This window comes from Ursus maritimus, unplaced genomic scaffold (assembly GCF_017311325.1).
Source record: "Ursus maritimus isolate PB19 unplaced genomic scaffold, ASM1731132v1 scaffold_2, whole genome shotgun sequence".
NCBI classification, from domain to species: Eukaryota; Metazoa; Chordata; class Mammalia; order Carnivora; family Ursidae; genus Ursus; species Ursus maritimus.
In genome coordinates this window covers 48,669,785-48,681,048 of record NW_024424452.1, presented here as the reverse complement: position 1 = coordinate 48,681,048, position 11,264 = coordinate 48,669,785, and the positions used below count along the sequence as shown (strand labels likewise).

Genomic DNA, 11,264 nt, shown 5'->3' with positions numbered 1-11,264 from the left:
GCCCCAAGGTGCTGGAAGAGGCTGGGGGGGGGGGGGCGCTGCACACTACAGCCATGGCAGTCAACTGAATCGTCTGCTTTCATTCCTAGAAGCCAGACAAATGATGGACAAGAGGAGAGGGAAGGTGGACAGGTATTTTCTTCCTCTCATTTTGGGATTTTGCTACTACAGACAGATTCCTTGTTAAAATTGAGAAAGACATTATTGGATGGATATGCCAAAATGTTAAAAGTAGTTACCTATGATCACAAGATTATGGGTCTTTCCCTTTATTTTTATTTTATTCTCATTTTAAAAAATAATTAATTTGGGGCACCTGGCTGGCTCTGTTGGAAAAGCATGCCATTCTTGACCTTGGGGCATGAGTTCAAACCCCACATTGGGTGTAGAAACTACTTAAAAAAATTTTTTTTGTATTTATTCCGTAACAGGAAGTGATGAATTAGTTAACAGGATTGCAAATCATGAGTGTGAAGCATTTTGGATCAGAACTGAGCAGGCTGAGGGGTGGCTGCCATTGACCTGGGGAGGCAGTATGCGGGACCGGGGTTGGGGGGGGGGGAGTTCACGCTAACCTTTGTGCAACTCTGGACATTGGCACCTGTGAACCAGCCAGATGGTCTTAGTGCCACAGCACAACTCCACGCTGTGTCCTTGGAGCAGCCCTTGGGAGGGGGAGGTGGAACCCGCATTCCAAGGACAGGAGGAGGTGAGGAGCCTCTGAGTGCAGGTAGGCTGGGCACAGACCCCCACACTGCCTAGCACAGGGCCTGTGCCCAGACAGCAGACACCATACTCCCTCAGGACACAGCCTGAGCCTGAACGCCTGCCCCACACCCGTGAGCGAAGACACTCGCTGTTTCAGCTACCCTGGCCTGCAGCTGTCTGTGGGGAAGGGTGCTTTGCTCCAAGAAGCTCAGAACTGGAGTCAGAGGTGAACCATCCTCAGACGTGACCCAGAAAACTGGCCACCGACCCAAGACCTCAGGCTTGTCGAATATAAACAAGCCAGCAGAGGCCTCTGAGAACCCTTCTGCGCTAGGGGGTCTGCCAGAGAAACTGACCTCCCAGTAGAGAAGGATAAATGTGTAATATGAAGGTGTCTCTAATGCTAGTGAAACCCAGTCTAAACAGAACATGAGTGTGGCTGCAAGGGAAGCATGTCACTTAAACAGGGAGCCTCTCCCAACACGGAGGGCTCTTTAAAAACACTGGAAATTGTCTTTTCTGCTGTGGGAAAAAAAATACCTCCCTGTGTGCCAAGAAAAAAGGATGTGGTCAGAAAGGAAGGGGCGGAGGAGGAGGTGGGAGGCTTCTTGGAGTCTGACATAAACAGTGCAGCATGAGGAAAAACCTAATTTTAAAACTTACTCTGTAATCATGGTGCAAACCATCTGAGAATCGGGAGCCATGCCAGGGCCAGGGCTGGGACTGGTGTCTGAACAGGCTGAGAGGCTGCCTAGAGGCCGTGGGCATCTGGACTCACCAGGTGACACAGGGCAGTGGCTTTGCACTCCTGCTTCCCCCACCTCCCACCACAGCCCTCTCCCCAGCCCTGAGCCCTGCCCCCACCTGCTCCTTGAAAGGGGCTTCTCTTCCTCCTCTCCTCTCCCTACGCCCACCAGCCATGGGCTGTTACTTCCAGCTCCTCATGTGGAGGGCCTTCAGGGACGCGAAGGTGCTGGGCACTGCCTTTGCCAAGTCAGAAGTGACCCTGAGCCGCAGACTCTCTGGGACGTGGCACCAATTGCTCTTCCCAGCACTAGATGGAGAAAAGCCCGAATCCTCAGAAAAACATGACGTTCTCTTTAATTTTCCACACTTCTGAGCAGTAATGCCATAGGTTTGAGCCATGAGATGAAGAGAGAAGGCAGGAGCCCCTTCCCACCATCAGAGTGCAGTAAAGTTAACACAGCAGCCAATTTCCTGTAAGAGCAGGCTCAGCTACGGGCAGACCACAGACTCTCAGAGCAGTGCCTGTGATATGATCAGGGATGATATCCAGCCTTGGAGCTGGAGCTGGGTCTCTGAGCCTGCATTAACCCTTTGGTTGGTGGGTTTCAGAGACATCCAGGGCCCTGGGCAGGAACCTGGGTAGCTAGGGAGGAGACACTTGGGGAGGGTAGAGGGTGTCTGTTTAGCAGTTTAAAAAAATGTTTCAATATTTTAACAACTGGTATGTGAAAGCAAGTGTCCATCAGCTAATATCACCCATGACTACTATCATTATTTTTTCAGAGCCTTTGGACCACTAGTTTGGTACCAGGGAGTCATCATGAGGAAAGAATGTAATATTGAATCAGATCCTGGATTTGCAACTCAGTTCTGCCCATCGCTAGCTGTATGACCTTGATCAAGTTCCCTATTGTGTAATGGAAAGTAGAATGATATCCACTTCATGAGATTGATGTAAGAAGTGGGTGCAAAGCTATTTCTGAGAGTACTTTGTAAATGTTAAGACTGAACAGATGTGAATAAAAGCACACAAACCAAAAGAAAATTCTGATTTGGAGCTGTCCAGGGTTCCAAAGCTACAGGGCTCCAGATTTCCACCTGTCCCCAACATTTGTAGTGTCCAAGGAGAGATGAAGGCCTACACATTAATTTTCATTAATTTCTAAATATTTCTAAATATTAATTTTAATTCTAAGTCAACTAATGGAAAGCTAAGGGTGTAAGTCAGACTAAGTGCTAAATCACATCAGTTCTATCCTCCTACCCTGACAGATACATCTTTGTAACAACCTAGAAAGCAAGGTTTAGATTTAGAATTCTTGGACTCCTCAAAATTCTGTGCTAGAGTGTAGCCGCGCAGGAACAGCTGACCCCCAGCTGGCCCCACTCCTCTTCCCACCCTGGCTTGTTACCATACTGAGAGATATGGACCATGACGCATATGCGTGAGGATACTTAACAAACATGTCCAAACTCCATGTGCACCCTCAACAAACAGCCAAGCGACACAGGTGGAGCAGACTGCCCTTAGGAAGACAGACCAAGGAAAACATCTGCATCGACCCTGGAGGCACTCTGGGGACCGTATGGGCTGGGGATACTGAGATCCCAGATACCCAGACTGTGGTCTAGAAGGAGGGGCACAGGCTTCAGGTGGGCATGTCCTCTTAGCCCCACAGGCTCCTTGCTCAATGTCAAATGCCACAGCCAGAAGATACCAGAGTGGGTCCCTTAAAGCATAGGGTCAAACAGAGGCTCCTCTCACCCAGGCTGAGGGGCAGTGTCATCTTGGATCCCAAAGCCTCCTTGGGAGCTTGAAAGAGATTTGAAACCACCCATCCATCAGGGGACATCAGTGTCAGCAATGGCCCTAAACACCTGGCCTCTTCCTGCCCTCAAGAATGCTGCTGCTGGCCCCCCATTCCCTTGGTGGCCACAAGGCTTCAGGGGGAGCAAAGCAGGACTCCTTCAGAGAGGTTGCTCTGCTCTTGTGGGCACTGGGAGAACTGGCTGGGCCTGGGTGGAACCTGGACCTCAATCCAGGGACCACATATTTGAATGAAATGCTTCACATGAGCTTGTTTAAATGAGATGTGCCTTTTTCTCCTAAAATGGGATGCAGAAAGCATAAAGGTTGTAATAATCAATGTTTTCATTATTAGTTCCATTGGTGAGTCCATTAGCTGTAAGCTTTGGGTCAATGACTGACGGTCTAAAATGAAAACACTGTGTTTATCACCAGCAGGAGAGGGTTGTAGGAGAAGGAGGGGAAAGAGATACTAGCGTGTTATAGTTTACAAAGTATCTGCTCACATAAACCATCACTCCAGATGATCCTTGTAACAGCTCTGAAATGTCAGGAGGCTGGAGTTATTTTCCTTCCCATCTTACACACGAGGAGACTGAGGCTGACCAGAGCAGCTTGTCTGGGGCCAGCCAGCTGTCACCTTGGGGCTGACACCCAAACCCCTGAGCACAGTGTCAGTGCTCTTGTCACTCCCCACAGCAAAGACTTCGTAGAGAAAAAATGAGGTGAAGAACTCATTTAAGGTTAAGGTGAAGATTAAGGAGCTTTCCCATAAGTGTGGTGAAGGAGAGAAAGCAGGGTTTGGGGTCAGAGAGACCTGACTTCAGATCCTGGTGCTGCCCTTCCATCCATAGGACTTTGCACAGTTCGTTCTGAGCTGCTTTTCCTTGTGTGTGACCAGCATATCAGCATCCCTGCCTCCTATGGTCACGGTCAGGTGCTTGCCCATGGGAGGATCAGTAGCTGTTAGTTTCCTTCTTTCCCAATCCTGCCCCCATTGCTCTTCCTTACTAATACCTAAAGTCAGATCTCACTTACTTGTACCACACACAGGGCTACATACTTTGCATTCATTACCTCCTTTAATGCTCACACCAAGTACATCAAGTAAATCCTATTACTGAGTCCTATTTTGTAGGTGGGGAACTGGTACAGCAAGGGCAAGTGACTTGCCTAATTGACACAGCCAGTAGGGGGTAGCACTCGGTTTATATGCCAAGGCAGCCTGGCTCCAGAAATCCTGTTCTCAGCCCGCTCTGCCCAGCCAACTCCCCGCCTCACTCGCTCCTCCTCTTTGTTGCCCAACTTCCTGAAGGAATTATCTGAACTCCCAGTTTTTTCTTGTGTTTGTTCATTCCCTCCATAACCCCTTGCAGGATGGCCTCCACCAGCATATCTTCACTGCTGTCTTGATCATTAATAAATCTCATGGGCTTTTTCTTAATCCCACTCTCTTCAGTTCATGTGGCTTTTGGCAACGATGGCCTCCTGAAATTCTCTTGACTTTGGAAGTGAGTTGTCCCTGTTTGCTGGCTCTTCTGCTTCTTATGTTCCTCTTTGTCTCCTGGCCATCTTGTCTCGGAAAGGTGTCTCTTTCATCCTCAGTGATCTCACCATCACCAGCAGCAGATCCTCTCCATGCAGACAGTTGTCAAATTTACATCTCTAGCCCTGACTTTCTCCTAAGCTCTCGACCCGATGATGCAATTCCACAAAAGCAGCACCTCCCAGTTGAAACTCAGTCTCTTCCTATCTTTCACTTAAGATCATTTCAATTCTTACCTATTCAACAAATAATTTTGAACTCCTTCTATGTGCCAGGCGCTGTTCTAGGTACTGGAGATACAGCAGTGAATAAAACAGGAAATCCCTGCCTTATTGGGGTTACCTCTAAGGAGTGGGGTGAGGGGAGAGAGACCATAAGCAAAATAAGTAATATAGCATATTAGACAGTGGAGAAAAATAAAGCAGAATCAGGGGATGGGGAGTGCCAGGGCAGGAAGTTGCAATTTTAAATATGGTTGACAGGAAAGGTTGCACTGAGACCATGATACTTGAGCCAGGAATAATGGAGTCAAGGGAGCAAGCCTTGAAGATCCTGAGGGAAGAATGCTGCAGATAAAATGAAGAAGAGTATGTGCAAAGGCCATGAGGTGGGAGTTTGCTGGGCGTGCTCAGTGAGCAGCACAGAGGTAGAATGGGCAAGAAGAAAAGAAAAGTTGATGATGGTCAAGAAGAAATGGAGAGGGGCGCCTGGGTGGCTCAGTCATTAAGCATCTGCCTTCAGCTCAGGGTGTGATCCCAGGGTCCTGGGATCAAGCCCCGCATTAGGCTTCCTGCTCTGCTGGGAGCCTATTTCTTCCTCTCCCACTCCCCCTGCTTGTGTTCCCTCTCTCACTGGCTGTCTCTCTCCATCAAATAAATAAATAAAATCTTAAAAAAAAAAGGAGAAGAAGAAGAAATGGAGAGCCAGATCATGTAGGGCCACACAGGTCCTTTTAAGAACTTGAGCTTTTCTTGAGTGGCTTAGGGTAGTGGCAATGGAGGCGATGGTTGGGCAGGAGTTCAATTCTAGATAGATTTTGATGGCATCAACAGGATTTGCCAATAGTACGTAGAATGTGAGAGCATGGTCAAGAGTGACTCCAAAGTTGTTGGCAAGTGGGCAGTAGAATATGTGGATCTGGAGCTCAGGGTAACAATCCAGATTGGAGATAGAAATTTGGAAGTTGTCAGGATATAGATGGTATTTAACAGCCATGAGACTGGATTCGCCAAGGGAATGTGAGTAAATAGAAAGGAGAAGAGGACCAAAGACTGAGACCTGGCACCTTCCAAATGTAAAAGGTGCTAGATGAAGCAGAATCAGCAAAGGATGGTGAGGAAGAGATCAGGCGTGTGCTTCATGTGCCAGCCACTGTGTTCTGGGCAAAGATGCAAAGACAAACATGACTCCATCTTCACTCCTCCATGGAAGAGTCAGGGCTTTGCACCTGGAAATACCACTCCAGGTGGGTCCAGGGATGGGTGTGGAATGTCAGAGGCTGTGAGACCACACCTTGATACTTCTGAGAATGATTTTTTACACATACCAGTCAACTGTGCGTGGCTCTTCTGAGTGTTTTACCTTATCCCTTCTTTTTGTCTCTAATAGGCAATCAGTTACCAAGCCATAAAATTATCTACTTTTGTAGTATCTCTCACATGTAGCCCCTCCCCTCTGTTCCTTCCAGCCTAGATGGGAGCCTCATTAAAGATCACCTACAATGTGGCAAAAGCTCCTGAACATCCAGGTTCCCTCCCATTGGCCCTCTAATTCTCCTTCTTACATCACCCTTCTTCCTGGCACATCATCTCCTGCTCAAAAGTCCCACCAGCCCTGGAATGAAGCCCCAGTGCCTAAGCCTATTATTAAAGGCTACTTCACAGACTGACTCTGCCCTGCCCACCCAGGCTTGTCTCTACTCTTCCCAGGTGGTCTCTCTGTTTCCTGGACACTCCATGTTCATGCTTAAGGCCACATGTTTGCCCATGGTAGAACCTCCTACCAGGATGTGCCTTTCTCTGTTCCCACAGGTCACATCCCATTTCCTCTGCAAAGCTCTCCCTCTATAGCCTACATGGACGTCCGTGTCTCCAACATCCTGTATCACTCCAAGTCTGTGTCATTCACTTTTGTATGTAGGTATATAATGACATGAACAGTCACTAAATACATTTATATCCACCAGTTCATTCATTTTTATTTGTGTGTGGCTTGTCTGCCTCCCCCTCAAGGATAAATAACTTTCAGTGTTAAGCATGGTGCTATTCTAATAATAGAATACATAGGTAGTAGATGTTAGTCTTTTTTTTAAAGGTGAGGGAATATATAAAGGGTAAAACTGTGATAAAGCACTTTGTTGTATACAAGCTCTACCAAGCTCCAGGTAGAGAGGCATGAAAGTGATTCAAATAAAATATTTATTCCTTCGACAAAAATGTATTAAGATCTACTATATGCCAACAATGTGCAAGATACTAATGACTTGAAAATAAGTCACAATCCCAAGCCTCAAGGAAATCATAATCTAATGGGGAAAACAGACACATAAACAAATAATTATAGTGTAACTTGAGACCTGTAAAGAGCTGGATATATCCATGGGAGCATGGACCCAAAGGATTTCCAACAGAGCAGTGTCAGAAGTCACAGCAATGTGGATAGACTGAGTACATAGCCTCCCAAGGTCACCACGCCCATTGGCTACACTCAGCCAGGTGCCTTTGTTTTGATGTGATGATTAAGAAGCTTGTTTTCTCTATTCCACAGAATCCTCCAAGAAAAGGGTATCTTCCTTCTCTCCCAAGACAGGCACAAGAGTCCAACTTTATTGTATTATCTCTGTTTGCAGAAAATCTGGCACCAAACTAAGCTTTGTCAATTTCTCACATGACTGAGTTCTAGAACCCTGGGCTTAAGTCTGCTTATATAGCTCTTGACAGGAAGGTGGGGGCAAAAATATGAACTGTGAAGACTCTTTAGACAAAGTATCTTAATCAACCAGTAAGATAGCCAGTCCTGAAAAGGACAGTGTTATAACAGAATCAAAACCCAAGAATCAACCAGAATAAAAAATTCGCCAACCAATATGCCACAGCTGGCACTGTGTCTAAGACAGGAGAACAAGTACAATTTTATACTGCCAAGAATGCTTGTCTTCCCGTCCCACAAAGGAACCAAAGGAACCCAAAGCAGGCCTAGTCACTGTAACCTAAATGGAGAACAGAGTTGAGGCAACACAGAAAGTAAATGCCTGGTGACTTAATAATTGTCTCCACACTTTGGCTGGGGGCCAGTAGCTGACTCCAGTGTGTCCACTTCATAAACCCAACAAGCAGACTGGGTCTCATCTGACTTCTGATGCATATATGATTCTATCCCGCTCAAACAACATTTACGCCCCTTTGTACAGTAAGAAATGGCTGTGGCATTATCAGGGAGCTACTCATTGGCACAGCTACAATAAGCATGTGCAGCAAAATGGGCTCTCTCTGACTTTCTACTTGAGGTCATTTCCTCTTCTTCATTTCTGCCAATCATGATACACTGCAGGTACTCTCAGCAGCTACCGGGGGCATGGAGACAAGAGAAATGGTTGTTGCAGCTGTGGGCTCACCTCCTCCCCAGGCAGCCCTGCCTGCCCTTCTCTTCAGACTGGGGATGACTAGCACAGGGGGTGCTGTGGGGGCCAGCCAGGGGCAGCAGTTAGTGTCTCCATGTCCCCGTGTGATGGTAAAGGATGCTGAGACATTTCTGCATCAGTTGACAAAGCAACTCTCTCTTAAGCCATTCGTATAAAGCCCTGTAGGATCTTCCGTCACTTAATAAAAGGAAGAACTTTATATCAAACAAGGCTACACGTCTTGGCTGATGAGTGGAGCATCTCATTTTTTTAAATTATTAAATTCTTCTGCAATATCACTGAGAATCATTCCCAGTCCCAGCAGTGGATATATGGAGAATGCATAGTTGGACTCTGCTGACCAGACTTCTGCTTCTCTTTGGATTCAATCCAACTCCCCCATAGCCGCTCTGGGAGCTGTAAGCACACTGGACAACCTGAGTCCCCTCCACTCTGGCTTTCTCCAGAACCAGGAGGTGGTAAGGTATAGTGGTCAAAAGCAGACTCTAGAGGCAGATAACTCCCAACTCCACCTCTTACAATCTGTAGAACCCTTGGTGTGGACCTTAACATCTTTAAACTTCCATCCTCTCGTGTATAAAATAGAAATAGAAATTCATTTATCTTGTGGAACATTTTGAATGTTAACTGAGATAACATAGTTAAAGTACTTTGCACAGTGGTTGGAATAGAGCAAGTGTTCAATAAGTATCAGTTATGATGATGATGATGATGATGGTGGTGGTGGTGGTGGTGGTGGTGGTGGTGGTGAGCAGAGGAGAGTGACATGGGCTAAGGTCAGGGGCAGCCAGAAGGAGTAGCAAAGTGTCCAGAATGGCAATTTTGCTAAACTAAGCAATTGGACTTCCAGGCTGGACCTGAAGTCAGTGGGAGAACAGCACAGTAGAGACTATGTATGCCAGCCTACGGCACAACATTTGCATTGAAGTGGTTTCCAAGGTGACCACGATCTCCTTGTGTTATCAGTTTCTATGTCTGTTTGCCAAGTGCTAGATTGGCCAATGACTGGAATTTAAGCAACCTTCTTTGTTGAGTAGAAATTCTACTACTGTGATTTTTCTGGGAAATTGATGTAACCCTTAACTGTGCCTCCTTTTGCCCTCCTTCCTGGTACCTTCCTGGGACTTCCTTCCAAGTACATCAAACTGTCACCACCTCTTCCCAACAAACAAACCTTACACTCATACTTCCCAAGAAAATGGTTCTTGCAATGGAATGCCTCTAACCAGCTAATTACAGTTCCACCATCCCAACTAGCTGATTCCTCTGTGGGGTTCACAAATGCCTCTCTGAGCTTCCTGTTTCCAGCTGGACCAGCTAAGATTTTATTTAACTTGTTTTTGTATTCCTTTTAAATCTTTGTGTTGTTTTGATTTGTCCCTATTTAATCCTGAAGCAGCACAGCATAGAACTTTCTGACCTGAATTCCCCTCTGAACTTCCCATTTTGCCCAAATTGACTGTGTTAGTAAGTGGTGGGCACCTCTCCAGCTTTTGAAAAATTCATTCAGCCTCTTCTTTTCTTGTGCATCTCTTCTGCTTTGCCAGGTCAAGCTGGGAACTACCTGACTTGAGGGAAGGGAGAGTAAAAGCCATCAGTGACTCAGATGGGGTGAGCTACCCTTGGTATGGGAACACCACAGAAACTGTGACCCTGGTTGGTCCCACCAACAAGATCTCCAGGTTCTCCGTCAGCATGAATGACAACTTCTACCCAAGTGTGACGTGGGCAGTGCCAGTGAGTGACAGCAATGTGCCACTGCTCACAAGGATCAAGAGGGACCAAAGTTTCACTACCTGGCTGGTGGCCATGAATACCACCACGAAGGAGAAGATCATTCTACAGACCATCAAGTGGAGGATGAGGGTGGACATTGAGGTGGACCCTCTTCAGCTCTTGGGGCAACGGGCCCGGCTGGTGGGCAGGACTCAGCAGGAGCAGCCCCGGATCCTGAGCCGGATGGAACCCATCCCCCCCAATGCACTAGTGAAACCTAATGCCAACGATGCCCAGGTCCTCATGTGGAGGCCCAAACGAGGACCACCTCTGGTTGTGATCCCTCCTAAGTAGAAGCAGACTGGCCTGACTGTGTGTGGAGCACATGACGCTATGACACGCAGTGAGGTTGCCAGGGGTGGCAGGAGCCAAACTGAGTTTCTGAGCCAAAGCAGACCTCTTGGTTTGCCAGCCTTTGCAGCCACTTATGAAGAGTAGGGCTGCTTCTTGGGCGGTAGAACCATAATCCTTAGGAAAAGTCCCTTCCTTTTAGGAATAAAGAAATCACTGATTTGACAGACTTGCTGTGATTACCATGCAAGTAGCCATATTTTGGAGCTGACCAGGATGATTCTTTTATCCGAACTACTGACCATTTCTTTCCTGTGAGATGCAGGGGATGGAAACAAAATTAAACAGTGCCTGTGGCAAATGCTGCTTCCCAACCAATTAGAAGTGGAAGTGAAAACATCCACACCAGGTGTTTGTAAGACAGTCCCACTGTCTGACTGGAGGGTGCTCGGGGAAGGAGGTGGAATGAAAGTCGGGCGGTGAAAAGAATGGGGAGAAGGAGGAATAAGTTGTTACTACAAATTAATACTTATGAATTTATTAGTAGACAATCAGATCTTCAACATACTCAGTGGAATGAAAGGTACACTTAGAGAACTAGAGATATATTGATATTTGCTCCATTCTGAAGGGGAGTCTCCTGGGAACTGTCCAGGGTTCTGATGTGAACAGACAGACGGTGCCCTCAATGGTTCCATCTACCCACCTCTTTCCAAAATCTGACTGTGCTGAGTATCCTTTATCACAGT

The 11,264-nt window shown here is 46.9% G+C and overlaps 1 protein-coding gene across 1 annotated transcript in view; it reads left to right on the top strand.

The window, feature by feature from the left end:
• Positions 1–10,920, top strand: part of FAM78B (family with sequence similarity 78 member B) — a 71,630-nt gene extending 60,710 nt beyond the window's left edge. The window contains exon 2 of the mRNA XM_008685696.2: positions 9,996–10,920. Coding sequence (XP_008683918.2) covers positions 9,996–10,518 — 523 coding nt within the window. The 3' untranslated portion in view covers positions 10,519–10,920. The remainder of the gene's footprint in view (positions 1–9,995) is intronic.
• Positions 10,921–11,264: the final 344 nt, after the last annotated feature.